The sequence below is a fragment of the Rutilus rutilus genome (assembly GCF_951802725.1).
Source record: "Rutilus rutilus genome assembly, chromosome: 17".
Lineage (NCBI taxonomy): Eukaryota > Metazoa > Chordata > Actinopteri > Cypriniformes > Leuciscidae > Rutilus > Rutilus rutilus.
The window spans coordinates 9,182,585-9,199,532 of NC_140230.1; the positions used below are offsets into that span (position 1 = coordinate 9,182,585).

Here is a 16,948-nt window from a genome sequence, read left to right on the forward strand (position 1 = left end):
AGGTCGATTACAATGAATTATATACATATAATTAATTATTAACAGTCTATAATATGTCCGAACACTGCAATAATTCATCAATGAAAATTAAAAACAGCTTTATTTCAAAAACATTTTTTAACAATAAAAGAGGCAAAGTGTAGGCTACATCGCAGGTGGCTTGGAAGAAGTGGGTAATGGTTAATCCATTTTGCAACACGAACTGGAGGTAAGCAACAGTAATTTGTAGCTTTGAACTACAGAACTTAAAGATCTCCCTTTTTTAGTTATTTTTTTTTTTTTTTTTTGCTGCAGATGAAACTGTTTTCGCGCTGGCGCAGTGAGGGAAAAAACACTGAGTTTAGGGCAATCGGTTCATAGCTCTGCTTCAACTGTGCGATATAGTCACGAGGAGCGACCAAAATTTCTAACATGCCAGAAATTCATCCGACCATCCGATTGCCGGTCGTGAGAGGTTAATCGCCTCTCGTTTCCCCCTGTACACTGCACGAACACTGCACGACAAACGACGCACGACAAAGCTGAAAATCGGCCCGACCCGAAAAAGAGTCGCACGAGTCAGAATTCGCCTCAAAATCGGACGAAAATCGCACAGTGTATGCCCACCTTTATAGTCCTTCACGTCCACTGTGGTCTCTTCTGGCCAGCTGATAATAACTAAAATATATCAAAATCAACTGTGGCCGGTAGATCCTTTTCCTAGCTAGCACCTAAACTAAGCAGACACACACACTTCCAGTTTAAATCCAGATTGAAGGCCCATCTCTTTAACCTAGCATACACAACACATTATATTACACATTTCTATCATTCAAATCCCTTAACGGATTGTTAGGGTGCATAAATTAGATAAACCGGGAACACTTCCCATAACATCTGATGTACTTGTTACATCGTAAGAGAAATGGCATCTATGCTAATATTAGTCTGTATGTCTCGTTCTAATCCTGAGGTTTCCGAAGTCAGCTGGATCCGGTCCGTATTGGGACCAGATGGTAGGCCTGCACCTAGAGACGAACACAAAACAGCCCTGAATGTCAGCGGAGAACACAATAACTAGACAAGCCCTAGAGACAGATCCCTTGCGAAGACCTCATCGACTCGACAGCCATCGGCACAGATCCTCAGCCAAGACCAAGAGAACAAGACAAGTCCCTGCAGAGACCCCCTATGGCCAGTTCCAACTCTGCCTCTCTCCATATGCTGGCCTTTGTATCCTGATCTTCAAGCAGAAAGAACTGGATGAAATATCCTGAATGCTATCAATCCACAATCTGATGCAATCTGAAATCCTGAGCAGCTTTAAAGCTGAATTGAACTCATTTCATAATTCACAAAATTTAGTTTCAGTTATTGAACTGAATCAATACTGAACTGACTTCAGCTGAACAATGTCTATATTTTATTTTTATTTATTTTTTTATTGAACTCTGTTTGCATTATTGATCATTACTTTTCTGTTTATCACTATAAAGCTGCTTGAAACAATCTGTATTGTATAAAGTAGGATATAAATAAAGGTGATTTGACTTTTTTCCCATGTGTAATACTGTAAATATGCATGCTTTAAAGAAATACATTGTATAAAGTGCTATATAATTAAATGTGACTTGACATGACTAGAGTGCCAAATTGAAATGTTTGTGCAAACATATCCACATTGCTAGGATCAGATGCTTTCTTAACGGATGTTATCTCACTGCTGTCATTTTCATTGTGTGTTTATTTTGTTATTGAGAGAAAAGTGTGCAGCACATTCATCTAAATATCACTCAGTAGTATGGCTGGATGGGGCGTTAGGACGTTCGCTAACAGTATACCACTGGTCACGTATATGTTGCATTTTCTTAGAATTACACTCTTCACTCTGGTTTCCTAACCAGACGCAATGTGATAAGATTCCAGCAACAAGCAATTTGTCTGTTCACAACAGACAACAAAATCAATGACAAATCCAATCAGAAGAGTGTGTGGGGCATAATCACATTAATGAAGAATTAAACCATTTTAACACTATTCAAAATACATACTCATTGATTGATATCCTTTTTCATGAAATATACTTTTAACGCACACTGATGGATCCTTCACAATAAAACCAGGAACATTTTAAAGTAAAGAGTCAATTGTGATGTCATGTTGACATATTGACTGCATGTTTGATTTTAATTTGAAGAGAACCCTTTATTAATGTCTGTGTGCTGTATTGCACATTGGACAGACATGCATCAGTCCCGTCAGACCAACACAAACAAAACGTATCGTCTTTCATCTATCATGGTCAACAAGATGTCTGAGCCAAAAGTAAACATGTCATGCATCCGTACACACAACAGTGGAAGGAATGAAGAGGAGCTCTGTAACGCCTCCGTCACTGCGGTGCATGAGGTCTGAGACTCTGATAAGAGACTGAATGACAGATGGGGTGTCCAGCTGAGAGAGAGAAACCTCACACAAAGAGCTCTCTATCTACACAGCCTTTAAATGTCAGGCCTGATGTCAGAGGTACCTGAAAAGCAAATTAAAAGCCACTCTGGAGTCGACTAAAGACAGACTGACACTGAGGTGGCATCAGACATGAGCTCTGCTCTTGTTTGAGCTGATAACCATCAGACATAAATGCAAATGAAATAAGAGATCTGAAATCTAAGTTCACCCCACACAGCTGTAAACAAACACGTTTTATTTTAACAGAGTGGCAGTCCTGTTTATCTTCATCTAACGGCACTTGTGACTGAACAGAAAGGTTCAGCAGACACACCATCTCTCAAGATGGGTTTATACAATCACTGAAGATTAGACTATTAACATTTTTAAATGTATTACAATCGAAAACCATTATATTTCGCAAAAATACAGTTTTTACTGTATTTTTGATCAAATAAATGCAGTGAACATAGACTTTTACAGAATAGACTTTTTTCACAAACATTGAAAAAATCTTACAGACACTTTTATGTTAAGTGAGTTTGTTGAAAAGACCCAGTTCACATATTTGATTGATTCACTTGAAAGCTAAATGGCAAAATCATGTTTGACATTTATATAAATTGCATTTTCTAGCTTTTAAGTTGCATTTAATATCAACGTATTGATTTTTCGCTAGAAAACACTGCATAATTTGTTTTAATTTTATTTATGTAAAACACCATTATATATTTTAAAAGACTGTTAGCAGTCTGTAGTGTAGTGGTATTCAAACTAATTTTTGAAAAGAGCAGTATGACTGTAGCTGATGTGTTGTAAATGAGTAACTACAGTTCACTGCTGATGTTTATATAAGCTAATGTGTGTGGGTTTGTGTGTTCCTGTGAAATAGGGCTGTGCCGGTTAACTTGACAACCACATCACCGCGGTGGTAGAACACCACTGCAGTGGCTGAGTAGCACCGGCGGTGGCTGAGTAGCACCGGCAGTGGTCCGCCAAAACACTTTTTTTTTTGTACGTGATTGCTGTTTTAGGCGAATATTGCCATGAGTGAAGCACAAAGCTTTGTTTACTAAAGAAATAATAGGTTATCAATTAAATGTTACATTGTACCCATGGAAACATTTAGATTTGTGCCGAATGAGAGAGGTGAGGCCATAAATTTAAGCTTTGTCTGCTTTGTATTATGTTTAGCGATCTGGTCACCCGATTATCAACGAATTTAACAATATTCCATAGGACATGGAATATTCTGTCTCTTTTCCCAAATCTTCACTCATTTGCACAGGGGATTATAAACATTTCTTCCTTTGGTTCGATTTTAATTTGTCCTACATCGATTTTTCTACTTAAAGAAACAGTAAAAATGCAAATATAATAGGCCTGATACCTTTTTGCTTGGACATCAAATTATATTTAACAGTTTGTGCTTGATATTATGGAAAGACACGTCAAGATTATTTGTATAGCGCATTTCACACACGCCTGAGATTTTAGTTTTGCTTTCTCTGGCAGCACAAAATCAAACATAGCCTAAATGTCTTGACACTGCGGAAGATAAAATTCGCTCTTCAGACCTTTACAAGTGTCAGTTGCTTGGAACATCAGGAGAAAACAGTCTCTTTCCTGTTCGTGTCCCACATCCCTCTCAAAGCGCAGAGTGGTAGGCTATATGACGCATCTTTGTCTGGAAATATAAAACGAATGTTTTTAAAATAATAAGTAAATATACTTATATTATTTAGGTTACTAATTACTGATATTTATTTCAATGTTTTACAGGCTGTGGTGTGGTGTTTTACTGACGTACGTAAGTGCTCAAATAAACACACAAGTACTTGATTTTACAAGACCCCCTAACCCCCATACCCCACACCCCACAACCCACAACCCACAAACACTACCGTGTCACCACCAGTAGTTGGTCCATTACCACCGAGATGGTAAAAAACTGCCACCATCACAGCCCTACGGTGTTCACACTACAGGATTTTAAGACCGATTTTAGTCTGATTTGCACGTCAACAAGCTTGTTGACAGGTCGGGCTGTGATCGGGGGCAAATCAGCGGGTGATCAGCATGCGCCAATATTTATATGTGAACTACTCAGCGACGCATAAGAGGCGACACCACACCGACGCCAGCATGATAAATATCTGGCGCTGTCGGCCGACTCGACATCCAGTGGTCTCAAGTGTCGAGAAGAGCTACAGCCAATGAGAGAGCAAGGCATGGGTTGAGGTCACCGGAACAAAAACAGCAGAAGCAAGATGGCTTCAAGAAATTAAGCAACATGGTTTTTTTCCTCCTGGGTTTTCAAACAGCTGGCAGCACTAATTTCTTCCCAAAATCCATTTTTAAATAAATAACTCCTGTTTGTATAACAAACTCTTAACTGTCAAAAGAACAAGGAAAATTTGAATTCTCAATTCAAATTTTCCTTGATCTTTTAACAGTTAAGAGTTTCTTATAGTATAAAAATACCCTGCAAGTTTTTAAACCTCAAAACTTCCTTGTTCAAAAACTGCCTTTATTGAAACCAAGGCCCACTGGAGTGTTAGTGAATAGCGACATGAAAACTAGTAAAGATCGACAGAGGATCAATACCATTACCTTCCAAACGAATGTTAGTAGTGTTTTTTTTTTTTTTGTTTTTTTTTACAATGTGAATGTCTCAGCAGTGCATTATTTGTTTGTATCCGGTGCATTTCACTGTGGATTATCTGATAAATCAGTGACAATTTCGACGCAGGCTTTGCAAACAGACTTTAACGATATGGATCTGCCAGCAACACAACAAACACGTAAGTAACCATGTTCATTCTAATGCCTGATCTGTGATCAGTGATTTCTGATGTGTATTCAAGTTCAGACAGATAATCTCTTCTCTCAAAATTGTTCAATACTGTTTATGCATCAGTAAATCAAGCCAGAGACTAAAAGATCAACTCACATCGTTTATTTTAGTAGGATTAAATTGATCTTATTTAAACTGTGATTAAATTATATACAGAAAGCATTTAAAGAACGCTCCATTTCTAATTGCCCAAGCTGTCAATCACACAGCATGAGTTTATCTGGACACTTGCCAAAACTCGTTATGAAACCAATGACGCTGTTAAACTGCACAACGAAGCTCTAACTGGATTTGCATTGTTATTTGGGGAAAGCATTCGTGAGAGTGCAGAAATTGCTTTGCAATGAAGTGATCTTCATTAAAGCGATCAACAGACTTGTCTGTCATCTGCTCAATGCTCATCACTGCAACTTTTCATGTGATGGAATAGATCTAAATATAATGCTTTAATCAATACTTTTCACGATTCGTTAATCTCCATAGCTGTAATAGTAAAAACTTTGTAAAAGTATTTGAGAGATTTCCACATGTAATGCTGGCTATTTCATATGGAAAAATGTCAGCCAATCACAGCAGGGGGCATTTACATTGAAGTATCACACAGACACGCCCCTTCAAACAGAGCGTTCAAATCAGAGGCTAAAATCATGGTAGGATAAACGCCTTTTATTTCTAAATTATGACAATTTTCGATGTAAAAATCATAACATTATAAGGGCACAGAAGGCCTGCAGAAAACATTATAAAATAATAAAATAATCCAGTTCATGACCCCTTTAACAGACTTCACTCCCTTCTGCTATGTGATGGAAGCCCTGGAATGTCTTCTCTTTGTAAAGACCAGATGAAATATGTGTATGGTTTTGGCTGCTGGAAAAGCCACTGGTCTTGAACAAAAAAAAAAAAAAAAAAAAAAAAATATATATATATATATATATATATATATATATATATAAATATATATATATATAAATATATATATATATATATATATATATATATATAAATATATATATATATATATATATATATATATATATATATATATATATATATATATATATATATATATATATATATATATATATATACACTCACCTAAAGGATTATTAGGAACACCACACTAATACTGTGTTTGACCCCCTTTCGCCTTCAGAACTGCCTTAATTCTACGTGGCATTGATTCAACAAGGTGCTGAAAGCATTCTTTAGAAATGTTGGCCCATATTGATAGGATAGCATCTTGCAGTTGATGGAGATTTGTGGGATGCACATCCAGGGCACAAAGCTCCCGTTCCACCACATCCCAAAGATGCTCTATTGGGTTGAGATCTGGTGACTGTGGGGGCCATTTTAGTACAGTGAACTCATTGTCATGTTCAAGAAACCAATTTGAAATGATTCGAGCTTTGTGACATGGTGCATTATCCTGCTGGAAGTAGCCATCAGAGGATGGGTACATGGTGGTCATAAAGGGATGGACATGGTCAGAAACAATGCTCAGGTAGGCCGTGGCATTTAATCGATGCCCAATTGGCACTAAGGGGCCTAAAGTGTGCCAAGAAAACATCCCCCACACCATTACACCACCACCACCAGCCTGCACAGTGGTAACAAGGCATGATGGATCCATGTTCTCATTCTGTTTACGCCAAATTCTGACTCTACCATCTGAATGTCTCAACAGAAATCGAGACTCATCAGACCAGGCAACATTTTTCCAGTCTTCAACTGTCCAATTTTGGTGAGCTCGTGCAAATTGTAGCCTCTTTTTCCTATTTGTAGTGGAGATGAGTGGTACCCGGTGGGGTCTTCTGCTGTTGTAGCCCATCCGCCTCAAGGTTGTGCGTGTTGTGGCTTCACAAATGCTTTGCTGCATACCTCGGTTGTAACGAGTGGTTATTTCAGTCAAAGTTGCTCTTCTATCAGCTTGAATCAGTCGGCACATTCTCCTCTGACCTCTAGCATCAACAAGGCATTTTCGCCCACAGAACTGCCGCATACTGGATGTTTTTCCCTTTTCACACCATTCTTTGTAAACCCTAGAAATGGTTGTGCGTGAAAATCCCAGTAACTGAGCAGATTGTGAAATACTCAGACCGGCCCGTCTGGCACCAACAACCATGCCACGCTCAAAATTGCTTAAATCACCTTTCTTTCCCATTCTGACATTCAGTTTGGAGTTCAGGAGATTGTCTTGACCAGGACCACACCCCTAAATGCATTGAAGCAACTGCCATGTGATTGGTTGATTAGATAATTGCATTAATGAGAAATTGAACAGGTGTTCCTAATAATCCTTTAGGTGAGTGTATATATATATATATATATATATATAAAGTGCCCACGGGCCACCAATTGAATAGCCCTGGTCTAGAGGGTAAAAAATATATATATACACTGCTCAAAAAAATTAAGGGAACACTTAAACAACACAATGTAACTCCAAGTCAATCACACTTCTGTGAAATCAAACTGTCCACTTAGGAAGCAACACTGATTGACAATCAATTTCACATGCTGTTGTGCGAATGGAATAGACGACCGGTGGAAATTATAGGCAATTAGCAAGACACCCCCAATAAAGGAGTGGTTCTGCAGGTGGTGACCACAGACCACTTCTCAGTTCCTATGCTTTCTGGCTGATGTTTTGGTCACTTTTGAATGCTGGCGGTGCTTTCACTCTAGTGGTAGCATGAGATGGAGTCTACAACCCACACAAGTGGCTCAGGTAGTGCAGCTCATCCAGAATGGCACATCAATGCGAGCTGTGGCAAGAAGGTTTGCTGTGTCTGTCAGGATAGTGTCCAGAGCATGGAGTGTCCAAAATGAGCTCCAGTAGGCCACAAATGTGCATGTGTCTGCTCAAACGATCAGAAACAGACTCCATGAGGGTGGTATGAGGGCCTGACGTCCACAGGTGGGGGTTGTGCTTACAGCCCAACACCGTGCAGGACGTTTGGCATTTGCCAGAGAACACCAAGATTGGCAAATTCGCCACTGGCGCCCTGTGCTCTTCACAGATGAAAGCAGGTTCACACTGAGCACATGTGACAGACGTGACAGAGTCTGGAGATGCCATGGACAACGTTCTGCTGCCTGCTTTCATCTGTGAAGAGCACAGGGCGCCAGTGGCGAATTTGCCAATCTTGGTGTTCTCTGGCAAATGCCAAACGTCCTGCACGGTGTTGGGCTGTAAGCACAACCCCCACCTGTGGACGTCGGGCCCTCATACCACCCTCATGGAGTCTGTTTCTGACCGTTTGAGCAGACACATGCACATTTGTGGCCTACTGGAGGTCATTTTGCAGGGCTCTGGCAGTGTTCCTCCTGCTCCTCCTTGCAAAAAGGCGGAGGTAGCGGTCCTGCTGCTGGGTTGTTGCCCTCCTACGGCCTCCTCCACGTCTCCTGATGTACTGGCCTGTCTCCTGGTAGCGCCTCCATGCTCTGGACACTATGCTGACAGACACAGCAAGCCTTCTTGCCACAGCTCGCATTGATGTGCCATCCTGGATGAGCTGCACTACCTGAGCCACTTGTGTGGGTTGTAGACTCCGTCTCATGCTACCACTAGAGTGAATGCACCGCCAGCATTCAAAAGTGACCAAAACATCAGCCAGAAAGCATAGGAACTGAGAAGTGGTCTGTGGTCACCACCTGCAGAACCACTCCTTTATTGGGGGTGTCTTGCTAATTGCCTATAATTTCCACCGGTCGTCTATTCCATTCGCACAACAGCATGTGAAATTGATTGTCAATCAGTGTTGCTTCCTAAGTGGACAGTTTAATTTCACAGAAGTGTGATTGACTTGGAGTTACATTGTGTTGTTTAAGTGTTCCCTTAATTTTTTTGAGCAGTGTATATATAATTTTTTTTTTTTTTTTTTTCTAGACCAGGGCTATTCAATTGGTGGCCCGTGGGCATTTTTTTTTTTTTTTTATAACAGATTCATTCAATGTTTATGGGTTTGGTGACATCAAGGCTCAGGAAAAAATATGAATAATATAAACTATTACTGTTTTTTTTTTTTTTTTTTTTTTGTGATTTGTGAAATGTAGATCTTCAGTTGTAACACAGCTTAGTTTTGCCTTCATATTCAAATGCACATTCGTCCCAGCTACAGTCGAGTCAGATATCTTATCAGGACTGCAGTTTGGACTGGCTGACTGACTGACCGAAGTGGTTCTTCATTTATGCCGAATTTATTCAAACATCATAGCCAGTCTTTAGTCTGGTTACCATAGCAATGACCCATAATTATCTCATGAGCACAATGATAAACTCAATTTTATATGGTGAGGAGAGACGGCACACATCCACACAGAAAATGAGAACGGCTAATCTCTCATGAAAACCTGCTGCTTAACATGAGTGTCTGAGCGCTGGACTCAGAGGCACAGATTTATTTGCATGCTTAAATATGTATAAGTAGTAGTTATGGCGGAAGTCTCCTGTGCCTATTGCTTCCCTAAACTTTTGTGTTTCCCCTCCAGATGACACCATGATGTTAACAGTGTGGTAAAAGTCAGCTGTGAAGTCAGTACCATGGCAGACTGAGAAAAGAAAAGAAAAGAAAAGAAAAGAAAAGAAAAGAAAAGAAAAGAAAAGAAAAGAAAAGAAAAGAAAAGAAAAGAAAAGAAAAGAGAAAAAAAAAGAAGAAAAAAAAGAGGCATAACTGTCTCAACTGTCTGTTTTGAGCATGTCCGTTGATCAATGTTTATATGCAAATAAAAGCCTAAATTAAATCTGTTAATCATATAAAGTGATAGTGTCTCTTCAGAAGACTTGGACTAAACCACTCGATTCATATGGATTTATTCTACAATCTCTTTATGAACATTTTAAAGCGTCAGAGTTTTGGGTGAATGGACTTTCAATGGAGGGACAGAAATCAGATTTTATTAAAATCACAAATCTTCATTTGGGTTTCGAAGATTAACAAAATCTTATGGGTTTGAAACAACATGGCAGTGAGTAATTTTTGGGTGAACAATCCCTGTTAGGCTGTTTGAGAAGAGCTCAGGATCCTCCCATGAGGTTGCTCCTAAATTAACATCAGGCTAATAGTGAAGGGCTAGAGCTCTTTAAGACATTATGTATGAGAAAGATAATTAATTTCCTTCAATAAACGACCTCAAACACACGACTAGCAGCTACACTTTGCTCCGACAGTATTTGTTGAGAAAATCCTCATGAGAAAGTCTTCAGTAATATACAAACTTCACTGTACAGAAAAACCCAGCAGAAAGTCACAAAGTCCCCAAACAGCATGTTCTCCTGCCAGGATAACTCTCCTCCGCGTCTCGAGGTGTTACTATTTGCATCTCATTTGCTTCTAACTGGCACTAAGGAACGAGTTTCTAATTAAGCTACCGTCATGCTGGGGAATTTGTTGAATTCTGTCGAACAAACAGGCAGATTAGAAGCGGCAGACGCGAAGAGCGATGGACCTCTGGAGGCCTGCAAACGAGGGACCGACGGCACTCAGGTTTCTTCTGCAGCACTGACACCCTGGATGTCAATGATTAAGATGATTATCTGTCAGTGACACAAACAATATGACACTGATGAATACATCAAAATGATCTATGGTGTGTTGAAAGCTCAGGTCTGGCTGTCAGTTCACTGAAGGTCATGTTCAGCAATGTAAAACTCATACGGTCAATGTGAACAAACTCTGCCAAACATCACACACAAGATCAGGATCACTTGTGTGCTAAAACCACTAAGCAATGCTGTTATGACAGTGTTAGAGGCGTCCAGATGGACATTATTTGTGGCAGAATTACAGTAAAACTATGTATCCGTGTATGTTCTGGGGTCAATATTACCCATAACCCCTTGAAATATGCAAGCCGAGTTTTGACTACATCAAATTCCACTGTCATGATATTGTAATACTGATGCACTGGCTACATAGTGTGCTCGTAGTGTTAGAATGTTACCGCTGGATGTTTAGCAACAGAAAGCTAATCGCATACTAGTAGGAACTATGAACAGTCACAGAAACACTGTGCATTGTATAACAGTAAACTCAACATTTGAGAAAAAAAAAAAAGTCAAATGCTGACAGAAACCGCAACAATACGAATGAAGAAGAGACAGTTTCATTCTAACCTTTATATTCCAATATTTCCATTCAGTATAAACTCGACAGTAGTACAGTTGGCAATACGAGGATGTACAATGCTAAAGCTTTTATGTAAACAGGTCGTGTGCTGCGTTCATCCAATCAAGTGAAAGTGAGTGAGTGAAAGTGAAAGTGAAAGTGACAAGTGACGGCCAAGTATGGTAACCCATACTTGGAATTTGACCTCTGCATTTAACCCATCCAAGTTAATGCACACACATTAGGAGCAGAGTAGTGAGTAGTTAACACACACACACTGCAAACGTGGATACACACACCCAGAGCAGCGGGCAGCCTTTGTGTGGCGCCCGGGGAGCGATTAGGGGTTAGGTGCCTTGCTCAAGGGCACCTCAGTCATTTCCCACCGGTTCTGGAATCGAACCAGCAACCTTTGGGTTACCAGTCCAACTCCCTAACCACTAGTCCTTGACTGCCCAATGACACTGACACCACAAATATGCAAATAAGAACATTAACCCAGGGTTTAGGAATGTACATTGTAAAACGTCAGCTTATGAATACCCAGGATTAATTGTTAACCCCGCGTTAATTATGACCAGTGTGAAACGTGAAACAAGATAACCCAGGATTCCTTTTACCGGGGTTTAGAATGACCCAGGGTTAACTACTTCAAGTGTGAAAAGCCCCAATGACTTTTTAGGATGACATTATAACACCAACTCTGAACTACCTGTTCATCCGACCAATGGCAGACAGGGAGAGTGGCATCATTTTTGCAGTTCTGTTTGGTGACACTAATGTAACAGAGATCACACTCTTCCATGCTTCACCATCAGCAGAACATCATGTTGGGATTCAACCAGATAAAAATATTCCAAAACTTTCTGAAAATACAATACGATAATTAACTGCATAATTACTAGAAATGTTTACCTTGGATATTATACAATTTGCATAAACACAAAATTTGTGGAAAAAAAACACAAAAATTCAAGACGTTTCCAACTCTGACTTTGAACCAATTCTGTAGAATGGCCCAGATACAATCCATTGTATTGTAGAAAACAAACTGGCAAATGGCTTCTATTGTTTATCAACAATGAAGCACCGATGAATGACTCTGCACTACAGGTAAATAACTATACATTAGCCTAAACATATATCCATAACTGTATCAAAAAAAGATCAACATATGATGTGGGGCTGTGCTCCAGTAATGATGAAACAATAAAAACGCTTCTCGATTCAGCCACATCAGTCAAGGCTGTAGATCAGCGACTAAAGTCACCAGTAGCAAAGAACCATCAGTGCCCGAGGAGGCTCATTCTTAATAAAAGAAACATGAACAGCTTAAACAATGCATCTGTTATCCAGCAGTAAGTGTTGATGGCTTCATACTGTCATTACACCAAACATCAACAGGAATTCATTTTTATACAGTTTTTACAATTGAGAGAGTTTTTTGGAGATTTTGAAAGGTTTAGCTCACTTATGGGTACAATTTCTCCCCAAAATATGCTTAATTAGCTACAAACACACTAATTATGTGTGCTTTAATATAATTACATTATATTGTCAATGTGATCGTTCAGCTGGAAACAGAATCCTCTGATGACTGTGAATTGTTCATGAATGTTTGTACGGCGCACAGCTTACCCTGTATTGATGGAAATTATTTCAATCAGCGGGTTCTTTCTGATCTTGGGCAAATCCAGCCGCGCTCCTCCCAGCCGTTTCCCTTTCTCCTTCTTCTGACCCAGCAGACGCACAGAGTGACCTTGAACACAAACACAGCGTCACACACAAGGAATGGCACAAAATCATCATGCCGCAAGCCATGAATACAGATTGATGCCAAAGAGAATAAAGGATTGTGTTCCATTCCAACATAATCACACATTAACTTTAGGCCACAAGAGACTGCGAGCTGTCATTTCCCCAGATAGCTGTTCAAGCCATGAGAGAGCGTCTGCTGCATGTTGACTGAGCCGAGAGCATAAGGACGAGAGAGAGAGAGAAAGGAGCGGACGGAGAAGACAATGAGACGTGGCCATGAATTATCCTGATTCCTAATAGTTTAGAGCAAAAGAACAATGAGAAACCCTGAGCTCAACCCTCCAGATGTTCCAAAAAGCATAACATCATGGAAATGAACTCACAGATTCCTCTGGCGTCAGCAGTAACAATGAGGAGAGATCGAGAGCTCTCTGAACTGCGGTGCACGCTCACCCCGAGCCAACCAGGTGGACATGGTCCCGAATCACAGTCCACAACGTGGGCAATCGCTTTATTCACACAACAATTCTCAAGCATTCTGATGGCTCATGATTAGGGCTACAACTAGCATTTTATATTCATTTTGATAATTATTAATTATATATTCAATAAAGCAGTGTTGTGATATTTTGCGTGGCGATGTTATATCGATACACTGAAACCAAGTATTGGGGTATATTATATTTTCAGGGAGTTAATTTCATCTAACGATTGAGTATTTTACATAATTTTACCATAAGTTCTGAGCTTGTAATGCAGGACAATGTTCATTTGAAATATTTTTTACTCTCACGCATGCAGTGAGCTGTGTAAAGATCGCTTAGATCGCTGTGTAACCGCTTATTTCTGAATATGGAACGCTCGGCCCATGTTTTCGTGTTAATTAAATTTGAATTTGTCAACCCCTAATGCAAGCCAGCTGCGATGCAGCTTTCACTCACTATTAGAATAAAAAAAAAGCTGTCTATATAATGCCATATCTACACAGCGCACGCGTTCATAATACAACACGACTAACAAAGACAGCATCAGCAGTCAAATGTGCTGCTTCGACTTGTTCATTAGGGTGTTCATTAGGTTCATTAGGACAGTGTGAATGCAGGACTAAATGTATCTTTAAAACTTTAAAGTGAGCAGCGCGTCAAAACAACGGAGCGGTGCACACCTCAACCACTCAGGGCTGTTCAAAGTTAAGATCATTTGGCACTATATCCTCTAATGCTTTTATCTAGAGCCAAACCTGTTTCATTCAAGCCCTTTCCAATACGTGCATGTTGCTTCTTTCCCCCGCTAAAGACACTTAAAGGGCCACAAATACTGTACAGTAGCCTATATAACTCTGATCGTTCAAACTTGCTCGGACAGATCATTTGAATCAGTGAGTTGTAACACTGCTATCGTGTATCAAAGCGGATTTCTTCAGTTCTAAATAAAGAGGAATGACATGTTTTTATGAAATGTAGAGGAGCAAAAAGTATGATATTATGCTATACTCTCAACGACATCACACAGGAGCTGAACAAAACGTCCAGGGCCCGTATTCATAAAGATTCTAAGAATCCTCTCAGAAAACTCTTAATTTAGCTTAAGCACTTTTACGTAGGAGTCTTAGGGCGTTTTCACACCTGAAAGTCCGCACCAAGGTCCGAACCAAAGGTCATGTTTTGATACATTGTATACATTTGGTTAGTTTTGGTTTGGTTTCACATTGCAATTATGCGAGCGCACTAAAGAACTTTACATTACGTACTTGCGTCCTGTCGTCATCATCTATATGGGCTGCATCTTGACATTGATTGGTTTGTAAACGGACGTGCGTCTGACGTCAGTGTGTTGTCAATTCGGCGGGTAACTTTGACAAGAATGAATGAACAGACGCATATCGTTGCCACTATACTGTTATTATTACGGCACTCCCTGCAGCACCGACTATACTCGAGGCGAGTTCAAATTCGCCAAACGAACATCCTCGGTTTGCGAACATTTTATCGTCGCCGGCAGGACGCAGGAAAAATGTGTGTGTGTGTGTGTGTGTGTGTGTGTGTGTGTGTGTGTGTGTGTGTGTGTGTGTGTGTGTGTGTGTGTGTGTGTGTGTGTGTGTGTGTGTGTGTGTGTGTGTGTGTGTGTGTGTGTGTGTGTGTGTGTGTGTGTGTGTGTGTGTGTGTGTGTGTGTGTGTGTGTGTGTGTGTGTGTGTGTGTGTGTACGCGCGCACGCGCGCGAATCAGGTGGAAGAAATGCGGTGGGCAGGACTGACAGATCTGCACATAAATATTCTTCTTCAGTTGTTTAGGCTACGCGGGAACCATCGGAACTTCCTGTAAATAGTCTGAAAGTCCGAACCATACAGAAAATGCTGTCACACTAGAGACGAACCAAACCTTTGCTCAGTTTGATCCGGACCGAGACCACCTCTTTTCATCGGACCAAATTTCGTCTGTTTGGTCCGGACCGTGGTCCGGGGGAGGTTTCACACCTGTAATTTTGATTCGGACCAAACTGAAAAGTCCGAAAGTCCGGACCAAACAAGGTAGGTGTGAAAGGGCCCTTAGCTTAAGAGCAATTCGGGACCGATCTGAGAGCAACTCTGAGTAAGGAAAAGACAAAAACTTTCATCTTAGTAAGGAGGCGGGGTTGACCCCGTTGCTATGTATGACACAATCTTTTGAAGACTGTGATTGGTTGGTTGTCCAAGAAGGGGAAAAAAGGTGATTTTAAGTATAGGGTCTATTCTAAGCCTTCACTTTGAAATTACATGCGTAATTTTTCCTATTTGACCGTTCTCACACACACATTATATATATAAATCCTTTTTTTTATTTACCATGCTGTTAATTTCCTATAAGGTATTTGCTTGAATGATAAAAATTGTTCCACTCTTTCCAATTACACTGATTGTTGGCATGTCTATTTAAGTGGTGGTTTGAATGTTGGTTTTAATGTATCAAACATGGAATTTTCCCAGTTGCCAAATATCGTAATGTAGTGATTACTTTCATTTCAGGCGCTATGGCATTTCTGCGCTGTGTTGGAGATATTAGCATGTCTCTAAAAAGATCTGTCACAAACATGATCCCTGCACAATCTAATCTATAGCGTCTTATTAACTCACTGTCATCCATTGTCTGCAACACATTTCTTCTCCCTCTTCGTCTTTCTGCCATTTTCTCCTCTGCTAAAGAAACTCTTAAGCCTCTTAAAAGTCCTCGTCCGTGCTCCTAACAATTTTGACCTTAAGACCTCTTTTAAGGGTTAAGATGCTTTCTGAATTACTTTTTTCTTTACTAGGATTTTTTCTTTAATTTTAAGAGTAAACGCCCACATTTCTAAGAATTTTCTTAGAATTTTGTCACTAGGAGCTACTCTTTGCATTAAGATTCTTTATGAATACGGGCCCAGGTATATTAAGAGTGAAATGAGTAACAAAAAAAAGCTCTTGAGACAGAGACATTCTTACAACGTATGAATAACTTTAGAAGCACTTTTTTCATGCTCTGATAAGAAAATAGATAAATGTTTGCTTTGCTCCAAAACAGAGAGCCATGACCTTATCATGCAGCAATCTTTCTGGCATTGTCCTCCTGTATCAAGCAGAAGGATCTGGATGAAATATTCTGAATGTTATCAAATAAAATTAATCTACAATCTGATTTGTGATGCAGCCTGGAATCACAATCACACCATGTCCGTTTGTTTGGCCAGAGGAGAACTGGTCCCCTAACTGAGTTATTTAGACTGAGAATATTATATTATATTATATTATATTATATTATATTATATTATATTATATTATATTAT

The 16,948-nt window shown here is 39.8% G+C and overlaps 1 protein-coding gene across 1 annotated transcript in view; it reads right to left on the reverse strand.

The window, feature by feature from the left end:
* The window catches only part of cdkal1 (CDK5 regulatory subunit associated protein 1-like 1), a 392,997-nt gene that overhangs the window by 210,315 nt on the left and 165,734 nt on the right, over positions 1 to 16,948 (reverse strand). Inside the window, exon 7 of the mRNA XM_084385852.1 lies at positions 13,033 to 13,153. Coding sequence (XP_084241978.1) covers positions 13,033 to 13,153 — 121 coding nt within the window. The remainder of the gene's footprint in view (positions 1 to 13,032; positions 13,154 to 16,948) is intronic.